The 23,516-nt window shown below is 44.4% G+C and overlaps 1 protein-coding gene across 2 annotated transcripts in view; it reads right to left on the reverse strand.

The window, feature by feature from the left end:
- Positions 1 to 23,516, reverse strand: part of NDRG1 (N-myc downstream regulated 1) — a 121,038-nt gene that overhangs the window by 31,261 nt on the left and 66,261 nt on the right. For both annotated transcript variants that reach the window (XM_040354994.1, XM_040354995.1), the window contains 5 exons: positions 22,345 to 22,450; positions 18,059 to 18,179; positions 12,146 to 12,208; positions 8,392 to 8,452; positions 5,745 to 5,831 (listed from right to left, as the gene is read on the reverse strand). In XM_040354994.1, the coding sequence (XP_040210928.1) occupies positions 5,745 to 5,831; positions 8,392 to 8,452; positions 12,146 to 12,208; positions 18,059 to 18,179; positions 22,345 to 22,450 (438 nt within the window). The remainder of the gene's footprint in view (positions 1 to 5,744; positions 5,832 to 8,391; positions 8,453 to 12,145; positions 12,209 to 18,058; positions 18,180 to 22,344; positions 22,451 to 23,516) is intronic.

The raw sequence follows: 23,516 nt of genomic DNA on the forward strand, positions 1-23,516 counted from the left end.
TTTGGGTTTACATGCACTTTAAGGGTCCTGCTGTATCTAAAATATCCATCTCAAAGGTAATTCCTCTGGTGAGATTTAATACCATTTAAAACTATTTTGTAAAGATTCCCAAATCAAATTCTAAATATATTTTTATGATGTGACAAATGCTATTGCTGCCTATATAAAACACTGTTAGGTAGATTCACAAAGAGTTAGGCCGGCTTATCTGCAGATAAGCCGACCTAACTCTGAATCTACGCCGGCGTTTGTTTAAGTGTATGCTCAAACAGAGATACACTTAAACAAAGCTAAGATAGGTCGGCTTGCGCCGTTCTATCTTAGCTTGCAATGTTTCTGGTGGCCGTTAGATGGCGCTTCCATTGCGGCCGGCCTAGATTATGTAAATGAGGGGATACGCCGATTCCCGACAATTTACGAGCGTACGCCGGGCCTACACCGTCGAGTTACGTCGTTTCCGTAAGGGATAGGCCGCCTAAATTTAGAGCTATGCTCTAGTGGACTAACTATTGTTAAGTATGGCCGCCGTTCCCGCCGCAAGGTTCAAATTTTTAGCGTCGTTTGCGTAAATCGTCCGCGAATCGGGAGTTACATAGTTTACGTCTGCGTCGAAATCAATAGGGCCGTACGGCGTACTTAGCCGCAATGCGCCCTGGGAAATGTAGTCGCATGCGCAGTACGCAAAAAAGTAGAAAAACGTGAGGTCAAGCCTCATTTCCATAGTACACGCCCCCAAACAAGTCATTTGAATTTGGCGCGCTTACGCCCGCTCGTTTTAGGCTACGCCGCCGAAAATTTGAAGGTAAGTGGTTTCAGAATCACTAATAGCCTAAATAATTTACGGCGGTGTAGCCTAAAAAGACTAGGCTAGGCCGCCCTAATTTTAGGCCATTGTATGTGAATCTACCCATGTGTTACAAGTTCTAGCCACTGTACTTCTGGCCCCCATAGCAGATGAATGGCCTGCTATGGCTGTAGCTACTAGACATGTGCAATTCGCTTCATTCAGAATTTATATTTTTAAAGAATTTAGACAAACTTGTTAATTCGAAAATATACAACATTTCCATATTTTTGAATTTCCCAATTTCCCAATTTTTCAGAAAATTCAGAAATTCTAAATTCAAAAATTCGGAAATTAGAAATTCAAATATTCGGAAATTCCAAAGTTCAGAAATTCGGGAATTCAAAAATGAGAATGAAAATCTGAAAATTCAAATGAACGAAAATCTGAAAATAAGAACGAAAATACAAAAATATAAAATCTCAGAAAATTCGAAAATTTTAAATACTAGCTAACTAATAATAACTTAACTATTACTAACTAATAAATTATAGGTAATGGAATTACTAACTAATAAATTACTAACTAATATATATTATTAACTAATAAATTATAGGTATTGGAATTTCCTTTCAAATTTGGCTGTTAGTGAATGTAACGAATACAAGACATGTCCATGCACATTGAAATATTTCGTTTCGGAATTTCGTTTTCGTCCGAAAAATAAATGTATTTAGTTACTCCCGAAATTTGTTTTTATTTACCGTATTTATCGGCGTATACCGCAAACTTTTTTGCCCAGGGCAAAATCGTGGGTGCGCGATATACGCTGATACCCGCTTTCCCGCGCCGAGTTTGAATACTGCGCCGGCATATACCGAGCGCAGTACACTTGTGTATAGTCGGGCAGGCTCCGCTCCTCTCGTGCTCACGTCCTGGACGTACAGGACGTGAGCGCGAGAGTAGCCGAGCCTGCCCGACTATACACGAGTGTACTGCGCTCGGTATATGCCGGCGCAGTATTCAAACTCGGCTCGGGAAAGCGGGGATTGAGCGGGGAGAACGCCGCAGACGGACGCCAGACCCGACAAGGCCGCCGATGGACGCCGCGCAAGACACCAAAACGGTAAGTACAAAAATCTTTTTCCCACAGGATTGCGGGTCCACTTTAGGAGTGTGCGCTATACGCCGGAGCGCGCAATACCCCGATAAATACGGTATTTTGTTTCGTTAAAAAATGCATTCATCCGAAAATCCGAATGAATTAAGGACGAATCTGTCATTGAAGGCTTATGGTGTCTGTCGAATGTTCTAAGAAGATTTGACAAGCAGCTAAACTGTACGACGCAGCGATCGTACATTTCCAGTCAAATGTATGACACTAGTAATAATTATATTTATAAATTATTATTAATAGTGTCATAGAATTAGAATTCTTCTATAGCCTGTGGGTGGAGCAGTTGACGGGAAATGTACGATTGCGGCGTCGTACAGTTTAGCTGCTTGTCGAATCTTCTTAGAACTTTTGACAGACACCATAAGCCTTCAATGACAGATTCAACGTTTGTATGTTTTTCGCTGCTTCATCGAATCTTCATCTTTCACGTCGAATGGTCTACCCCAACACTGTCTCTATAATGTCCAATCTTTTCTCTCTACGTAGAATAATCTTGGACTAATAGAGTTAGGCACATTCAGCTTCGATAGATACAGATCGCTATTGTCACCATCATGTCGAATCTTCTATCTATATCAAACTGTTGTAGCAACGAAAACTAAAATAAAGCATTTTTTTATGTCAGATCTTTCGGATTTCGGGTTCTGCGCTTTTGTTTTTGTTACAAAAATACCTGAAATTCGGACGAAAACGAATGCACATGTCTAATGAATACAAATTTATCCAAAGTTACAAATTTACCCGTAATAACAAATGCCGTATCTAAACTAATGGAACGTAATAAATTAACCACTTCCCACCCGTCCGACGAGTTTTTACGGCCATAATGTGGTTCTAAAATTACGGGAGGCCGTCTATATACGTGCTCCGGCCTCCAGCCACTGGGGGGCGCACTTCACTCAGGTGCCCGTGCCTGGCGGCCACTATGTCTGCCAGGCACCCGGGATCGGCAGTCACAGAGACAGGGACGTGGAGCTCCGTGTGTAAACACAGAGATCCACGTCCTGTCAGGGAGAGGCGACAGATAGCGTGTCCCTTGTATATAGGGATAACCATCGGTCACCTCCCCCAGTCAGTCCCCTCCCCCCACAGTAAGAATCACCTAGCAGGGCACACATTAACCCCTTCCTCGCCCCCTAGTGTTAACCCCTTCCCTGCCAGTCACATTTATACAGTAATCAGTGCATATTTATAGCACTGTTGGCTGTATAAATGTGAATGGTCCCAAAAATGTGTCAAAAGTGTCCGATGTGTCCGCCGTTATAATTCTATCCCCTATTTTGTAGGCGCTATAACGTTTGCGCAAACCAATCACTATACGCTTATTGCTATTTTTATTTTTACCAAAAATATGAAGAAACATACATATCAGCCTAAACTTGTTTTTATATTATTATAGCAAAAAGTAAAAAAATTTGTTTTTTTTTCAAAATTGTCGCTCTATTGTTGTTTATATCGCAAAAAAGAAAAACCGCAGAGTTTATCAAATACCACCAAAAGCTCTATTTGTGGGGAAAAAAAGGACGTCAATTTTATTTGGGAGCCACGTCGCATGGCTGCGCAATTGTCAGTTAAAGCGTGACAGTGCTGAAAGCTGACATTTCACCTGGGCAGGAAGGGGGTATATGTGCCCAGTAAGCAAGTGGTTGATAATATTAAATATTAATAATAAAAACTTATTAGTATTTATTTTTATTTTGTTCCGTTCCATTTGTTTAGATGCAGCATTCGTTATTTCAGATAAATTTGTATTCTTTACGTTCACTAACAGCCAAATTTGGAAGGAAATCCCAATACCTATAATTTACTAGTGAGTTAGTTATTTATTATTTCGAATTTGGGGATTTTCGTTCATTCAAATTTTCGGATTTTTTAATTTACAAATTACGAACTCTTAAATTAGCGAATTTCCGAAATTCCGAATTTTCAACTCAAGGTGAAAGACCATGAGGGTTTACATCCACTTTAATGTAATGTGATAAATCATCAAAAATGATTAAAAGTCTACTCCCGCTAATATCAGATTACATGCAGTGCTAAATGACTCAGAGGCAGTCCCTCACCCTCTCTGTGCATCCGACCTAGTCAGTCATACACAGGCTGCCACCAAGCATGCAGGCAGGACTGCCTTCTCTTACTATTCAGTGGCTGCAGCATTTTAAAGTTTATTTGTGGAATAAATGATTTTATAGAAATCAATAAAAATGATAAATCATGGGGTTGATTCACTAAGACTTACGACGGGTGAGGCCACGTACACACGACCGAGGAACTCGACGTGCCAAACACATCGAGTTCCTCGTCGAGTTCAGTGTGAAAGCCGCCGAGGAGCTCGGCGGGCCGACTTTTGCCATTGAACAACGAGGAAATAGAGAACATGTTCTCTATTTCCTCGCCGAGGTCCTCGCCGGCTTCCTCGGCCGAAAGTGTACACACGGCCGGGTTTCTCGGCAGAATTCAGCTCTGAACCGAGTTTCTGGCTGAATTCTGCCGAGAAACTCGGTCGTGTGTACTGGGCCTAAGTCTCAGTAGATACACCGTCGTAAGTCCGAATCCCCGCCGTCGTATATTTAAGCGTATTCTCAAACTGAGATGCGCTTAAATATTGCTAAGATAAGACCGGCGTAAGTCTCCTACGATGTCGTATCTTAACTGCATATTTACGCTGGCCGCTAGGGGCGTGTACACTGATTTACGCCTAGAATATGTAAATCAGCTAGATACGCCTATTCACGAACGTACGACCGGCCGTCGCAGTACAGATACGCCGTTTATGTTAGTTTTTTTCCGGCGTAAAGATAAACCACCAAAAACATGGCGCAGCCAATGTTAAGTATGAACGTCGGAACCGCGTAGAATTTTTCAAATTTTACGTCGTTTGCGTAACTCGTCCGTGAATGGGGCTGGCCGTAATTTACGTTCACGTCGAAAGCATGACGATTTGCCGACGTCATTTGGAGCATGCGCACTGGGATACGTCCACTAGTATTTTACATAGAGCACGCCCCCAACCAGCCTATTTTGAATTAGGCGGGCTTACGCCGGCCCAGTTACACTGCGCCGCCGTAAGTTTCAGCGCAAGTTCTTTGTGAATACAGGACCTGCGGCTCAAACTTACGGCGGCGTAGTGTATCTGAGATACGCTACGCCGGCCAAAATCTACGTGAATCTACCCCCATCAGTTTAAAAATGTAATGTCGCGTACACACGACCGTTTTTCGGGTTGTAAAAAATGAAGTTTTTAATACTCTAGAGAAAACAACGTTTTTTTCAACCCCATCATTAAAACGGCCTTGCCTACACACGATCGTGAAAAAAAAAATGCTCTAGCAAAGCTCCCAAGTTCCATGCGGATGGCGCCACCCTTGGGGCTGCTTTAGCTGATTCCGTGTTAGTAAAAGACGATTCGCGCTTTTCTGTCTGTTACAGTGTGATGAATGTGCTTACTCCATTATGAACGCTAGTTTTACCAGAACAAGCGCTCCCGTTTATAACTTGCTTCTGAGCATGCGCAGGATTTTCACGTTATTAAAGCCCACACACGACTATTTTTTACAACGTTAAAAACGATGTGAAAAATTAAAGCATGTTCGAAAGTTTTAATAACCATTTTTTACATCGTGAAAAATGCTCTGGAGCCCACACACGATAGTTTTTAATGACATAAAAAAAAACTACATTTTTTACAACCTGAAAAACGGTCGTGTGTACGCGGCATAAAGGTGAAAAAATAACTTATGAAATGGAATAAAAACTTGAATTGGGATTATGTAGTCCACCTACCTTAGTGGCCGCCCAGTCCATCCATCCTTCTGCACACGGGTTAATGTTAATAAGCACCAGGCCCTCCACCATGCTGGGATGGTTTAGCTAGAAGAGAAAGAGTTCCTTGTTCAGAGAACAATTCAGTCATTTTCCGATGATATGACACCAATGCGCTGTCACCGCAATGCCAGCCAATTCCTATTCCCATGGCGCTTCACTGTGAATTTTAGGCGAGGAGATAATTCTCTTTAATGCTGAGCATGTAATCTAATCAGAACTTTACAACCTGGGCAATGAACACTGTTTTAAAGGGGTTGTAAAGGTAATTTTTTCTTCCTAAATAGCTTCCTTTCCCTTAGTGCAGTCCTCCTTCACTTACCTCATCCTTCCATTTTGCTTTTAAATGTCCTTATTTCTTCTGAGAAATCCTCACTTCCTGTTCTTCTGTCTGTAACTCCACACAGTAATGCAAGGCTTTCTCCCTGGTGTGGAGTGTCGTGCTTATCCCCTCCCTTGGACTACAGGAGAGTAAGGACGCCCTCTAACACACAGCTCCTTTCTCTATCCGCAACGTAGAGAGTGTCCTGACTCTCCTGTAGTCCAAGGGAGGGGGCGAGAACGACATTCCACACCAGAGAGAAAGCCTTGCATTACGGTGTGGAGTTAGAACGGCTTAGAACGGCACCGATCAGCGCCATTCGGCGCCCCCCCCCCACCTCAGGCCAAATGCGGTACTGCACGCTGCTTTGGCTTGAATCCTGCTCGTTTTGCGAGACAACACTCGCAAGTCAAGTTAAGATTTTTTTTTAAATACAGCGCTTGTATTGCGAAATGCTCATTAACCGCGTTACTCGCAATTCGAGGATCCACTGTGTTTATCTATCAAAAAGTGTTTCCCAGTGCTAAACCTTTCATCTGATTTCTAAATTGCTGCATTTGTAAATACCAAAAGCCAATATAAAGGAATAGTAGTAGTAAAAAGCACTTGTGGGTTTAACCAATCATTTTTTTTATACATGGCAGGGGGTGTGTCTTATGCCTTGGGATGGTATGCTGATCACATGCACTCTCTCAAGCAAAACAAAAACTCCCTAGCAATACACACCAAACTGAGCATGTGCAGCCTGACTCCAAAGGCTTTATCTTGTCCAGACTTGTCCAGGGGGACAGTGCAGGGAGAAGGGGATCTGTGCATACAGGATCACGCAGACTTTTTACACAATGCCGAGGATTAACCCCTTAGGTTCCACAGTGAGTATAAAAAGCATGCTTTACTGCATATACAGACTGATTTTACTGTTGTGGGTTTAGTAACAACTTCAAGAGCAGGTAGGAGGCGGGGCAAGGACACAGTGGGCTAGATTCACAGAGAGATACGACGGTGTATCTCCTGATACGCCGTTGTATCTCTGACTTAGGCCCGTCGTATCTATGCGACTGATTCATAGAATCAGTTACGCATAGATATGCCTAAGATCCGACAGGTTTCAAGTAACTGAGTTACACCGTCGGATCTTAACTGCATTTTAAAAATGGCCGCGCGGGGCGTTCTTGCTGATTTACATTGAGAAATATGTAAATCATCGAGATACGGCAATTCACGAACGTACGCGGACCCGACGCAGTGTTGTTACGACGTTTCCGTATCGGTTTTCCCGGCGTATACTTACCCCTGCTTCTATGAGGCGCAGCCAATGTTAAGTATAGCCGTCGTTCCCGCGTCGATTTTGAATTTTTTTTACGTCGTTTGCGTAAGTCGTTCTCGAATACGGATGGACGTCATTTGCGTAAGCGTCGAAACCACTGACGTCCTAGCGACGTCAGTGGGAGCAATGCGCGCCGGGAAATTTCGCGGACGGCGCATGCTCATTTAAATCGGCGCGGGAACGCGCCTGATTTAAATAGTTCACTCCCCTTAGCCGCGGAATTTGAATTCCGCCGGGGGATTTACGATCCGCCTCCGCAAGTTTGGAGGTAAGTGTGTTGTGAATTACCCACTTGCCTCTCAAACTTGCGGCAGCGGATCTTAAATCACATAGATCACGCGGATCTAAAGATCCGCTGATCTATGTGAATCTAGCCCCAAGACTGCAGAACTGCAGGCTCCAGCGAGTGCTGTCACCCAATGGTCACATGCTCCACTGCTGTAGTCAGGCTCTGGTTGAATGGGGGCCTGTAGTCACTAGGGTGACCACGTGTCCCGGATTTCCCGGGACAGTATCGCATTTTGCAGGTCTGTCCCGGGCACATTTATTCCAGGACAATACAGTGTCCCGGAATGAAACTGACACAGCCACCCCCCCCCCCCCCGGACCAATCTGATGCCCCCAAAAAAGGCCACATCACCGCTTTACTCACTGACAGTACTTATCCTGGCTGGGAATGTCTGGAGGAGCACAGTCCCCACCCCCTGCTTGTGATTGGAGAAATCATAAATCCCGCCTCTTGTGTCCAATCACTGTGCTGTGATTCGTTACAGCACAAGCTGATTTTTGGGAAGGGGGGGTGTCCCTGAATGGTAGTCTGGAAATGTGGTCACCCTAGTAGTCACTGGTAAGCAATTATTGGACTAGATTATGGATAGGTCAGTGGAACGGGAGGGCAAGGGTTCAGGTCAGTTTCACATTTAAAAAATCGTACATTGGAAAAAGAGGTGATTACTTACAGCGAATCTTGTGAGGATATAGGCTCCAGCTCCGATTCCCATTCCAATCACACTTCTTAGACTATAGGCAAAAAAAAACAAAAAAACACATCACTTTGTGTTATGACCTGAGGATACAACTGCCTCAATGCTGCATGTCCAGCAGGGGGCACCGTACAGCCACAGCAGACACAGTATACAATAGGAATTGGGTAGACCAGTAATAATAGAGGACCTCAAGTGCAGCCCTTGATGCTTCCAGAGGGTCACACAATGGCAGCGTGTTTTCTTGCATTGAAAGGAAATTAATCAAGTTAGGAAGCCCGTTTAAAATGCATATACTGTAATTCACATCAAAGCCCTAAAGTTATGATACTGCTGCATTTTTTGCAACATGCTGCAATGAAGGGGAAGTTGGAGTCATCATTGGTGTGGCTGCAATACCCCCCCCCCCCCCCAGCATCATTGTTGGAGAATTTAATGAAAACCCGCATTATTAGGGTCATTAAAAGCAATAATAACCCCCAGCATTGATGTCATTGGATGCAATAATAACCCTCAGCATTGGTGTCAGTGCATGCAATAGTTACCCCCAACATTGATGTCAATGATTGCAATAATAACCCCTAGCATTGGTGTCAGTGCATGCAATAATAACTCCAGCATTGATGTCAGTGAAAGCAATAATAACCCCCAGCATTGATGTCAATGATTGCAATAATGAAACAAGGAAAAACGCATATGTGGAGTCCATGTGCCGCGCACACCGAAAATGCAAAAACAAAAATGGGAAGGTCCCCCAGTGGGGTTTTTTAGCGGTTGGATGATATTGAAGTTAAAATCTTTACTTGGTTTCAACATTAAATTACAATAAAATGTACAACATGGTTGGAGCATTTGTAAAATAGTGTAGATAATATACATATAGTACACTCTGATTATACATGAATATAAAAATAAAAGTGGCAAAAATCAACAACAATACAATACATGTTACATCGTAATTCAATTGGTTTCCGTATGAGTTACCCGACGCGTTTCGACCTAAACTGTCACGGTGTTCTTCAGGGAAATTGTTTTTATATTCATGTATAATCAGAGTGTACTATATGTATATTATCTACACTATTTTACAAATGCTCCAACCATGTTGTACATTGATGTCAGTGCATGCAATAATAACCCTCAGCACTGGTGTCAGTGCATGCAATAATAACCCTCAGCATTGGTGTCAGTGCATGCAATAATAACCCCCAACATTGATGTCAGTGGATACAAAAATAACCCTCAGCACTGGTGGCAGTGGACACAATAATAACCCTCAGCAATGGCATTTTTAGATGCAATAATAACCCCCAGCATTGGTGTCAGTGGATGCATATACTGTAATTCACAAAAGTTTTGATACTTCTTCATTTTTGCAACATACTGCAATGCATAATGAAGGGGGAGTTGGAGTCACCTTTAGTGTCAGTGTACACGATGAACCCATCTAGCATTGGTATTAGAGAATGCAATAGTAACCCTTAATATTAGTGCCAGTGGATGCAACAATAAGCCCCAGCATTGCATCATTAGATACAGTAATAACCCCTAGCATTGGTGTCAGTGGAAGCAATAATAACCCCTAGCATTGGTGTCAGTAGATGCAAAAATAACCCTCAGCATACACCTCTACATCGGTGTCAGTGGATGGAATAATAACCCCTGGCATTGATGTCAGTGAATGCAAAAATAACCCTCAGCGTTGGCATCAGTGGAAGCAATAATTACCCCCAGCTTTGATGTCAGTGGATGCAATAATTACCCCTAGCATTGGTGTCAGTAGATGCAAAAATAACCCTCAGCATACACCTCTACATCGGTGTCAGTGGATGGAATAATAACCCCTAGCATTGATGTCAGTGAATGCAAAAATAACCCTCAGCGTTGGCATCAGTGCAAGCAATAATTACCCCCAGCTTTGATGTCAGTGGATGCAATAATAACTCCAGAATTGATGTCAGTGGATGCAATAATTACCCCTAGCATTGGTGTCAGTGGAGGCAATAATAACCCCCAGCATTGGTGTCAGTGGAAGCAATAGTTACCCCGAGCATTGATGTCAATGGATGCAATAATAACCCCAAGCATTGATGTCAGTGAATGCAAAAAAAAACCTCAGCGTTGGCATCAGTGGATGCAATAATTACCCCCAGCATTGATGTCAGTGGAGGCAATAATTACCCCCAGCATTGATGTCAGTGGAGGCAATAATAACCCCCAGCATTGATGTCAGTGGATGCAATAATTACCCCCAGCATTGATGTCAGTGGATGCAATATTTGCCCTCACCATTTTCATCTGTGGCTGCAATAATAACCCTCAGCAATGGTGTCATTGGGTGTTACAATAACCCCCAGCATTGGTTTCAGTGTATGCAATATTAGTCCTCAGTACTTGCATCAGTGGATGCAGTAATAACCCCCAGCATTGGCATTAATGGTAGCAATAATTACCCAGCATTGGTGCCAGTGAATGTAATAATATTCCTCAGCACTGACATCAGTGGATACAGTAATAACCCCAGCATTGGTGTCAGTGGATGCATTAATAACCCCCAGCACTGGCATTAATAGATGCAATAATAACCCCAGCATTGGTGTCAGTGGATGCATTAATAACCCCCAGCACTGGCATTAATAGATGCAATAATAACCCCAAGCATTGGTATCATTTGAAAACAGAATAACCCCCAACACTGGTGTCATTGAACACAATAATAACCTCCATTAGTAGCAGTGGCGTTGATGTTAGAACCCCTCCTCCGCCTTGGTGGTCAGTAGCAGTGCTATTTATTCTCTCCACACTGGTGGTGGTGTTTTTTACCCACCCCCATCTTCCCCATTGGTGGTTAGTATAGTAGCAGTAGTTATCTAATTGGGCTCTTAATGATGTATTAATTAATACAGAGCTGCATTCAATTACGTCTTTTACATCTGCCTAGCGTTCAGCTTTACATGAGGATGTGTTGCTGAATTTTTATCCTTGTTTAATTGGTTAACCCCATTTAGGGCTAGGTTCACACTTGATCTTGAGCTTCTCCTTGGAGCGATGTTTTTTAGTGTGCTTGTAAGCACATTTTCAGCCTTTTTTTTTTTTGTTTCATACGTTTTTAAGCCATTTTTAGCTGTTCGTCAACTTGAGCGTTTTTGTTTTAGCCAATGGGAAACGGGTTACTAGGAGAAGAAACGCAAAGTCTCTGTAGGCTGCAGACTAGTGGGCGTCGCCGCTCCAGTTTCAAGGAGAAGTCCCATTCGTCTGCTGCTGCCGCCCTCAGGCATATCACTTGGCATGACAGTGCAGTAGGTGGAGATGCGTTTGAAGGATCACACAGAAGGTATAATGCGGCTGATGAATGCCCTTTCTTTACACTGCACCAGTGCACCCGCTAAAACACTCTGGGCTATGGACTGCAGATTCGGGGCTGTAGCCCCCAAAGCCACCCCCTAGTGACGCCTCTGCTCAGGTGTGGACAGGCACCATTGAATAGCCTGGGAATCTTGATGTTGAGCATTAAAGCTCTTTGGGAAACATGCTTCATATCACTCAGGTGTGGACCGGACCTAACCAACGCTTACGGAAAAACAACATGAACATTGAGGTGGTGCAGTGTTTTGCGCCCAGTGCTGCATTGCACAGAGGATGGCAGGGTTCAACCAAGGGTTGGCAGTTTGTGATGCAACAAAAACAACCATTGCTATGAAGATTTTCAGACAATAAATATGACAGTTACCCAAGCTGCTGTACTACTCCAGGCAACATTTCAGCCAGTTGGTCCATGGATGGGTACACATACCTGGATTGAATAGATAAAAAAGACATGAACAGCCATATTCACATTAACTTTAATACCTTCTAATTAGAAAAATGCCATCTTAAAACATAAATCTTTCCAAGAGTAAAACAGCTCTTCTAATGTAGAAAATTAAAACTGGATCAAAAGCTGCATTCCTCATCCCTCCAATCCCAGCTTCCTTTGCCACTAGGTGTGGTGCTAATCACCCGTAGTGTGTGGGCGACACAGGGCCGCTGATAAGCCAGTACAACTGGCCCTGTTGTAGCGGGCCCCGGGCCAGCAGGGGCCCGGATATTTTTTTTCTAATATATATATTTTTTATTTTTTATTAAAGGCCCAATTTGTTTTTCTTAGGGGTGCGGGGGTCCCCAGGGGCCGATCCCCAGGGCCCGGGATGAAAACACCCCTTTGTTTATAAAAAAATAAATACATTTTTATATATTTTTTTATTTCTTTTATATATATATATATATATATATATATATATATATATATATATATATATATATATATATATATATATATATATATAATATTATTATTAAAGGGCCCAGAGGTCCCCAGGGCCCCGGATTTTTTTTATAAATTCTTTTTATTTTTTTATATTATTTTCTTTTATTTTTTTTTATTCCTTTTTTATATATATATATTAAAGGGCTCATGAGGTCTCCAGGGCCCCATGTGGCAAACCCCCTTTTTTTTATTTTTTTAGAAATGTTTTTTTTTTTATTATTAAAGGGCCCAGAGGTCCCCAGGGCCCTGGGTGGCAACCCCCCCCCCCCCTCTTTTTTTTTAATCTTTACTTTTTTTTTTTATATATTTTTTTTTTTTTATTATTTTTTTTATTAAATTTATTTAATTATTTATTTCTCAATTGGCGGCAGCCCCCCCTCCCGCTTCTCAATTTCAGACGGCAGCACCCCCCCCCCCCGGTTCTCTGCTCCAGGGGGCCCATGACTGAAGCTGTGTAAGGGGCCCCATAATTACTGATGGCGGCCCTGGGGCCATACATGCACCAAAGCAGCCATAAAACAATCAAACATCTTCCACTTCAAGAGGATAACTCGCAGACAGAATAACCCATGGAGCACCTATATGCCCATGAAGGCTCTAGAGCAGCCTTTCTCAACATTTTTGCAATAGAGGAACCCTTGAAATAATTTTCATGTCTTGGGAAACCCCTGCTAAAACCAATTTATTGACGGTTAGTGGGAAATATGCCCCCTCCATTAGTGGCCAGCGCTAAGAATGCCCCACTTACAATGGTGGTCAAAATTCTACTCTTATGGCGCGTACACACGATCGTTTTTCGGGTTGTAAAAAATGAAGTTTTTTTTAATGTCACCGTTTTCATCGGACAGGTTCGCTCGCCTGTACAAGGCCTTACATGCAGAGTGCAGAGTTCAGGAGGGTTACACACAGAGTGCAGAGTTCAGGAGGGTTACACACAGAGTGCATAGTTCAGGAGGGTTACACACAGAGTGCAGCCTTCAGGAGGGTTACACACAGAGTGCAGAGTTCAGGAGTGTTAGGCCTCGTACACACGACCGAACATGTCCACTGAAACTTGTCCGCGGACCAGTTTCCGCGGACATGTTCGGTCGTGTGTAGGGCCGACCGGACAGTTTTCCGGCCTAGCGAACAGGTTTCCAGCGGACAAAAGTTTCTTAGCATGCTAACAAACTTGTCCGCTGGAAGCCTGTCCGTCGGACATGTCCGATGGTCAGTACGACTCATCGGACATGTCCGCTGGCCCGAGAACCCGCGCATGGCATCAAAGTGATTTGACGCATGTGTGGAAGCATTGAACTTCCGGGTTTGCGGACGTGGCGGCGTCAACGTCACCGCCACGTCACCGCGCTGTAGGTCTGCAGGGATTTTGGTTTGATGGTGTGTACAACCATCAGACCAAAATCTCCAAGCGGACATGTCCGATGAAAACGGTTCCGCGGACCGTTTTCATCGGACAGGTTCGCTCACCTGTACAAGGCCTTACATGCAGAGTGCAGAGTTCAGGAGGGTTACACACAGAGTGCAGAATTCAGGGGGGTTACACACAGAGTGCAGAGTTCAGGAGGGTTACACACAGAGTGCAGAGTTCAGGAGTGTTAGGCCTCGTACACACAACCGAACATGTCCGCTGAAACTGGTCCGCGGACCAGTTTCCGCGGACATGTTCGGTCGTGTGTAGGGCCGACCGGACAATTTTCCGGCCTAGCGAACAGGTTTCCAGCGGACAAAAGTTTCTTAGCATGCTAAGAAACTTGTCCGCTGGAAGCCTGTCCGTCGGACATGTCCGATGGTCAGTACGACTCATCGGACATGTCCGCTGGCCCGAGAACCCGCGCATGGCGTCGAAGTGATTTGACGCATGCGTGGAAGCATTGAACTTCCAGGTTTGCGGACGTGGCGGTGTCAACGTCATCGCCACGTCACCGCGCTGTAGGTCTGCAGGGATTTTGGTTTGATGGTGTGTACAACCATCAGACCAAAATCTCCGAGCGGACATGTCCGATGAAAACGGTTCCGCGGACCGTTTTCATCGGACAGGTTCGCTCACCTGTACAAGGCCTTACATGCAGAGTGCAGAGTTCAGGAGGGTTACACACAGAGTGCAGAATTCAGGGGGGTTCGTGGAAGTATTCGTGGAAGCATTGAACTTCCGGGTTTGCGGACGTGGCGGCGTCAACGTCACCGCCACGTCACCGCGCTGTAGGTTTGCAGGGATTTTGGTTTGATGGTGAGTGCAGAGTTCAGGAGGGTTACACACAGAGTGCAGAATTCAGGGGGGTTACACACAGAGTGCAGCGTTCAGGAGGGTTACACACAGAGTGCAGAGTTCAGGAGGGTTACACACAGAGTGCAGAGTTCAGGAGGGTTACACACAGAGTGCAGAGTTCAGGAGGGTTACACACAGAGTGCAGAGTTCAGGAGGATTACACACAGAGAGCAGAGTTCAGGAGGGTTACACACAGAGCGCAGAGTTCAGGAGGGTTACACACAGAGCGCAGAGTTCAGGAGGGCTACACACAGAGTGCAGAGTTCAGGAGGGCTACACACAGAGTGCAGAGTTCAGGAGGGCTACAAACAGAGTGCAGAGTTCAGGAGGGTTACACACAGAGTGCAGAGCTGTCACTTGTAAACACAGATACCGGACTTCTGTGTTTACAAGTGATTGTGGTGAGCAGGCACCAAAGGGTCTGAGCCAGAGAAGGTGGAACTGAGTTCCACCAAGTTCCCCCTGAAAAAAAGCCCTGCACTATTGTATCATTAATTGAATATTATTTTTTTTTGTAATTTTTTTGCAGCAATTCCCTGAGACTGGAAAATTATTTCAAGGGTTCCTCTGTGTTGAAAAGGTTGAGAAAGGCTGACCTGGATAAATGAGAACCTTCACAGTCACTTCAAGAACCCACTGAATGCTGGAGGACGTTGCTTCACCACAAGGCTCACTACATGGTCCCAGGAGCTTAGGGCCAGATTCACGTAGGTGAGCGGCGGCGTAACGTATCGTAGATACGTTACACCGCCACAAGCTTTCATCGCAAGTGCCTGATTCACAAAGCACTTGCGATGAAAACTACGCTGGCAGCCTCCGGCGCAAGGCGGGCCAATTCAAATGGGCGTGTGCCATTTAAATTAGGCACGCTCCCGCGCCGGACCTACTGCGCATGCTCAGTTTTGCAATTCCCGTCGTGCTTTGCGCGCCGTGACGTCATTTTTCCGAACGGCGACGCGCGTAGCGTACTTCCGTATTCCCGGACGTGTTACGCAAACAACGTTAAATTTTAAATTTCGACGCGGGAACGACGGCCATACTTTAAACAGCAATACGATTGCTGAGTAAAGTTAGGGCAGGTCAAACGACGACTAACTTTGCGACGGGAAAATAGACTAGCAGCGACGTAGCGAACACGAAAATCCGTCGGGAATCGCCGTAACTCCTAATTTGCATACCCGACGCTGGTTTACGACGCAAACTCCCCCCAGCGGCGGCCGCGGTACTGCATCCTAAGATCCGACAGTGTAAAACAATTACACCTGTCGGATCTTAGGGATATCTATGCGTAACTGATTCTCTGAATCAGTCGCATAGATAGAAACAGAGATACGCCGTCGTATCTCTTTGGTGAATCTGGCCCTTAGGTTTTAAGACTGGTCTAGCCCATGAAGAAGTGAGTAACGTTTCCCATTTATTTCATTATGGCCGTCCAAGCTCTACAATAAAGTAATCAATTAATCATTCAGGCCTTACAGGCCGGAAGGATGGATACAAGAATAGAAATAAGGGGGAAAAAAAATGAAAGCATGAAAATAGTAAGATAGGAGAAAGGAAATAAGGAAGAGGAATAGAGGGAAGGAAAGAAACATGCATATCTGTGGTTTTTCATGTGCAGTTAACCACTTGCCAACCGCTGCACAAACTTATATGTCGACAGAATGGCATGGACAGGCAAATGGGCGTACAGGTACGTCCCTTTAAATTTGCCGCCATTTATTCGCGCGCGCGCCGCAAGCTCCGTGACCGTGCCCGCGGGACCCGGTGTCCCACGATCCGCCGGTGTCCCACGATCGTGTCACGGAGCTGAAGAACGGGGAGATGCCTGTGTAAACACAACATCTCCCCGTTCTTCCTAGTGACATGTCACTGATCGTCTGTTCCCTCTCATTGGGAGCAGCGATCACTGTCGTGTCACTCGTAGCCATGCCCCCTAACAGTTAGAATCACTCCCTAGGACACACTTAACCCCTTCCTAACCCCCTAGTGGTTATCCCCTTCATTGCCAGTCACATTTACACAGTAATCAGTGCATTTTTATAGCACTGATCGCTGTATGAATGTGAATGGTTCCAAAATAGCGCCAAAAGTGTCCGATAACAATCACAATAAAAATCGCTGATCGCTGCAATTACTAGTAAAACAAAAAAAATATTAATAAAAATGCCATAAAACTTTCCCCTATTTTGTAGACGCTATAACTTTTGCGCAAACCAATCAATAAACGCTTATTGCGTTTTTTTTTTTTTTACCAAAAATATGTTGAAGAATACGTATCGGCCTAAACTGAGCAAAAAAAAGTTTTTTTTAGATGTTTTTTGGGGGATATTTATTATAGCAAAAAGTAAAAAATATTGCTTTTTTTCAAAATTGTCGCTCTATTTTTGTTTATAGTGCAAAAAATAAAAATGATTTACACACATATATGTATATATATATATATATATATATATATATATATATATATATATATATATATATATATATATATTAGATATAATTCATGTTATTCATCAGTTTAGTTCGATATATTCTACAATTTTTTTAGGGATATTTATTATAGCAAAAAGTAAGATATTGTTTTGTTTTTTTTTCAAAATTGTCGCTATATTTTTGTTTATAGCGCACAAAATAAAAACCGCAGAGGTGATCAAATACCACCAAAAGAAAGCTCTATTTGTGGGGAAAAAAGGACGCCAATTTTGTTTGGGAGCCACGGCACACGACTGCGCAATTGTCAGTTAAAGCGACGCAGTGCCGAATCGCAAAAAGTGCTCTGGTCTGGTCTTCGGCCAGCCAATTGGTCCGGGGCTTAAGTGGTTAAATGCACTGCAGGAAAGAAAACGATAGAAGAATAAAGGAAGAGGGTAAAGAAGGAGGCGAGGAAGAAAGCTCCTTATCATTAGAGTAATGATTTCCTGACAATCTCGTTCCTAAACTCCCTAATCTTTGTTAAATCTTAATTCCTGTAAATCTCTATCCGGCTGACAGGTCTAAGTGGTCCATTAACCTCTCACATCACACAAGGTCAAAGCAAAGATCACATGGAGATGGAATCATCAGTGTCTTACCCTGATGGGAAGGAAGGGGCTCCTTCGTGTTGGCCGGGAGCATCCACATGGCATACGGAGAAGTGCTGTGTGATTTCAAGCATGTCCTCACAGCTGAACAGGGGGTTAAAGCAGCTTTTATCTGTAAAGCCAATAAACAGGTTAAGGTTCCAATCATTAAAGGACTAGATACTTCCATTTACATTACACCGCAATGTTTTACTTAGTGGCTCTCACTACCACAGACTGGTTTTAACAGAATATTTATTTCACGTCAGTGCTGACGTACGGGTGCACAACGGGGTTCGGCCACCATGTGAACCTGTTGCGCTTATCTCTACACAGTCCGATAGTCTGTGCCAGCAGCAGCTTAACCACATGCCGACCAGCGCACGACGAAATACGTTGACACAAAGGCTCAGCTGGGCAAATGGGCGTTAGGGTGACCACGTGTCCCGGATTGCCAGGGACAGTCCCGCATTTTGCAGGTCTGTCCCGGGCACCTTCATTCCAGGACAATACAGTGTCCCGGAATGAAACTGACACAGCCGCCCCCCCAAGCCAAACTGATGCCCCCAAAAAAAGCCGCCACATCACCACTTCACTCACTGACAGTACTTGTCATGGCCGGGAATGCCTGGAGGAACACAATCCCCGCCCCCTGCTTGTGATTGGTAAAATCATAAATCCCGCCTATTGGGCCAGATTCTCGTCCAGCGGCGTATCTCTGCGGCGGCGTAACGTATCCGATTTACGTTACGCCGCCGCAACTTAGACGGGCAAGTGCTGCATTCTCAAAGCACTTGCTCCGTAACTTGCGGCGGCGTAACGTAAATCGGCCGGCGTAAGCCCGCCTAATTCAAATTTGGATCAGGGGGGGGCGTGTTTTATGTAAATGTACTGTGACCCGACGTGATTGACGTTTTTCCCCGAACAGCGCATGCGCCTTCAGTGGAATTTCCCAGTGTTCATTGCTCCAAAGTACGCCGCAAGGACGTCATTGGTTTTCGACGAGAACTAAAATGACGTCCAGCCCCATTCACAGACGACTTACGCAAACGACGTAACTTTTTTAAATTTCGACGCGGGAACGACGGCCATACTTAACATTGGTACGCCGCAGTTATGCCTCATATAGCAGGGGCAACATTACGCCGGGAAAAGCCTAACGTAAACGGCGTATCTTTACTGCGTCGGCCGCGCGTACGTTCGGGAATTCGTGTATCTAGCTCATTTACATATTTTGACGCATAAATCAGCTTACACGCCCCTAGCGGCCAGCGGAAAAATGCAGTTACGATCCGACGGCGTTACGCCTGTCGGATCTAATGGATATCTATGCGTAACTGATTCTAAGAATTAGGCGCATAGATACGACGGCTCGGATTAGGACTTACGACGGCGTACATAGCGCTGCGCCGTCGTAAGTCCTTTCAGAATCTGGGCCAGCGTGTCCAATCACTGTGCTGTGATTCGTTACAGCACAAGCTGACTTTTGGGAAGGGGGGGGTGTCCCTGAATGGTAGTTTGGAAATGTGGTCACCCTAATGGGCGTACAGGTACATCCCCTTTAAGATGTGGAATTGTGGGCATGCGCGAGCTCTCCGAAACGCGGGTCCCGCGGACTCGATGGGATACCCGTTGGAAGAACGGGGAAATGCTGATGTAAACGAGGCATTTCCCCAGTCTACCCAGTGAGAGGACACTGATCACAGCTCCCTGTGATCAGGGGCGGTGATCGGTATCGAGTCAGACGTAGCCCATCCCCCCACAGTTAGAACACATCCCTAGGACACACTTAACCCCTTCAGCTCCCCCTGCTGGTTAACCCCCTTCACTGCCAGTGTCATTTTCTACAGTAATCAGTGCATTTTTTATAGCAATGATCGCTGTAAAAATGACAATGGTCCCAAAATGGCATCAAGAGTGTCCGATGTGTCCACCATAATGTCGCAGTCATGATAAAAATCGCTGATCGCCGCATTTTTCGCATTGAAATCAATAGGAAACTGGGGTAATACCACCCGCAATGCGCCTCTACAGAGGCTAGCGGCCGGTATCAACCCTTTTTCGGCCGCTAGCGGGGGTTAAAACCACACCGCTAGCGGCCGAATATCGTGGTAAATACGACGGTATAGCGGCGCTAAAAATCACGCCGTTATAAAAGTCACCGCACCTCCACTGCCCCTTGTGAAAGGGACCTAAGGGAGTTTTCTGTTGGGAATCTCCAACCTAAATCTTAAAAAAAAAGTTTGGGGACGGCCCCTTCCTGTTCCAACATGACTGCACACTAGAGCACAAAGCAAGGTCTATAAAGACATGAATGAGCGAGTTTGGGGTGGAGGAACATGACTGGCCTGCACAGAGTCCTATCCTCAACCCAATAGAACACCTTTGGGATGAATTAGAGCGGAGACTGCGAGCCAGACCTTCTCAGCCAACATCAGCGCCTGACCTCACAAATGCGCTTCTGGAAGAACGGTCAAACATTCCCATGGACACACTCCTAATCCTTGTGGGCAGCCTTCGCAGAAGAGTTGAAGCTGTTATAGCTGCAAAGAGTGGGCCAACTCTATAATGAACCCTACAGACTAAGACTGGGATGCCATTAAAGTTCATGTGCGTGTAAAGGCAGGTGTCCCAATACTTTTGGTAATATAGTGTGTAGTATATTCAACGTCATCCAGCATTTACAGGTAAGGTCAAAATGCTATCAGATCCAACACATGTAAATGAATAAATATAGCCGGTACCCACTGTAGGTCTTGTGATACTTTAGGCTCACGTGTATATCAACCCTCAGTGAGTCTTAAAGCGGGGGTTCACCCTATCGACGGGAATTTTTTTTTTTTTTTTATTTTACCTTAAAATCAGGCATTGTAGCGCGAGCTACAGTATGCCTGTCCCGAATTTTTTACCCCCGTACTCACCTTGTAGTCGTCCATCGAAGATACCGGGGAATGGGCGTGCCTATGGAGACGGAGGATGATTGATGGCCGGCTCTGGCGCGTCACGCTTCTCCGGAAATAGCCGAAATAGGCTTGGTCTTCACGACGCGTGCACATAGCCTGTGCGCAGGCGCCGTGAAGAGCCGAGACCTACTCCGGCTGTCTTCGGGGAGAGTGACGTGCCAGGGCCGGCCGTCAATCATCCTCCCTCTCCATAGGCACGCCCATTCCCCGCGGGAGACTAAATCTACGATGGACGACTACAAGGTGAGTACGGGGTTAAAAAAATCGGGACAGGCATACTGTAGCTCGCGCTACAATGCCTGTCTCGATGGTAAAATGTGTCGGGGGGGGGGGGTAAACTACCGCTTTAATTGTGCCTGAGGGTCAATGCATGTGAGCCTGGAGGGTTGTATGTTTTATTCCTTCAAGTAATTAAAAGTATCACAAGAGCTACAGTGGGTGCCGGTGACTTGTCCTTAAGGTTCCCCAAACATGAAAGTTCCTTCAAGGACTGCGCAGGCGCAAACTTGCCGACGGAAATCTCCGAACATCGCCCGGCATCCAGGCTCATTCTTTAACATCCCCGTGGATTGGAGGATGTTAAAAAAAGAGCCAGGAGGCCGAGCAAGCGGAGCGAGCCGTCCGAGCGAAGCAAGGACGTGAGTCCGACTGGCCACTTTCCTCGAAATCCACGTCGTCCCCGGATGCCAGCCGAGGATCGGAGATTTCCGTCGGCAAGTTTGCGCCTGTGCAGTCCTTAAAGGAACTTTCTCGTTAGCCAGAACCATATCGGCAGATCAGATTGCGCCTGCGCAGGAACTTTCACGTTAGCCGGAACCATATCGACAGATCACCGGAACTCAGTGTGCTCTCCTCCAATGATCAGACTTATGCTGACACGCCCCCCTCCATGCTTAGTGTCTTGCTGTTTCTCCTCCCCTAGCTCTTATACAGCTAAAAACAGAGGGAATGTGATCACTTATAATAAAAAAAAAAAAGGGGGGGGGGTGTTTATAATGTTTTTTTTGTAATATATATATATATATATATATATATATATATATATATATATACACACACACAAATGTTTTGCCTTTCATTTCTATTTCAAACTGAATGGTTGTTTATTATCATTTTAAATAATGTTAATATTTTAAATAATTTTTTATAATAGAATAATAAAAGAATAGAACCAAAGAATAAGGAATGATTAAATTGAATTCCAAATCAAATCAATAAATAATAATAATAATAATAATACTGTTAGGTAATAAATGAAAAATAAAGAATTAAATGAAAGTAATAGAAGACTAACGTGCAAGTATAGAACAATTAGTGGTATTAAAGTTGACTTACGGTTCAGTCCGATGTCATGGTACGTCAGTATAACGGGTCTGTTCTGTCTTGGTGTCCCACACATAGTGACGTGGACGATCCCATGAGCTGTCTCGATGTCATGTTCCTGGGGGCAATTAAAAAGGGACATGAAAATGAACAACCTATTAAAGTCTTCGATACAGAACTTGTAGCAAATTATTCTGTGTTAATAATAATACACATTCCGAAAAACTCAATAAAAAGTATTTTCGAAAAAAATGATAATACACATTCACATGAATAAAATATTGCCATCCCCAGTATGATCCTTGGTATGGTCTTTTAAATGGTATTTGGTTATGGTCATTGGAATGGTTCTTGGTTATGATCTTTGGTATGGTCCTTGGTTATGGTCTTTGATGTGGTCTTTGGTATGGCCCTTGGTTATGATCTTTGGTATGGTCCTTGATTATGGTCTTTGGTTATGGTCTTTGGTATGGTCCTTGGTTATGGTCGTTGGTGGGATCTTTGGTATGGTCCTTAGTTATAATCTTTGGTGTGGTCCTTGGTTATGGTCTTTGGTATGGTCCTTGGTTATGATCTTTGGTACAGTCGTTGGTTATTATGGGCTTTGTTATGATCCTTGGCTATAGTATTTGGTATGGTCTTTGGTTATGGTCTTTGGTGTGGTCCTTCGTTATGGTCTTTGGTTATGATCTTTGGTATGGTCGTTGGATATGGTCTTTGGTGTGGTCCTTGGTTATGGTCGTTGGTTATGGTCTTTGGTATTGTCCTTGGTTATGGTCTTTGGTATTGTCCTTGGTTATGGTCTATGGTTATAGTCTTTGGTATGGTCTTTGGTTGTGGTCTTTGGTTATAGTCTTTGGTTATAGTCTTTGGTTATGGTCTTTGGTTATGGTCTTTGGTGTGGTCCTTCGTTATGGTCTTTGGTTATGATCTTTGGTTTGGTCTTTGGTTATGGTCTTTGGTGTGGTCCTTGGTTATGGTCGTTGCTTATGGTCTTTGGTATTGTCTTTGGTATTGTCCTTGGTTATGGTCTTTGGTATGGTCTATGGTTGTGGTCTTTGGTTATAGTCTTTGGTTATGGTCTTTGGTTATAGTCTTTGGTATGGTCTTTGGTTATAGTCTTTGGTATTGTCCTTGGTTATGGTCTTTGGTATGGTCTTTGGTTATGGTCTTTGGTTATAGTC

The sequence above is a fragment of the Rana temporaria genome, chromosome 5 (genome assembly GCF_905171775.1).
Source record: "Rana temporaria chromosome 5, aRanTem1.1, whole genome shotgun sequence".
NCBI lineage: Eukaryota > Metazoa > Chordata > Amphibia > Anura > Ranidae > Rana > Rana temporaria.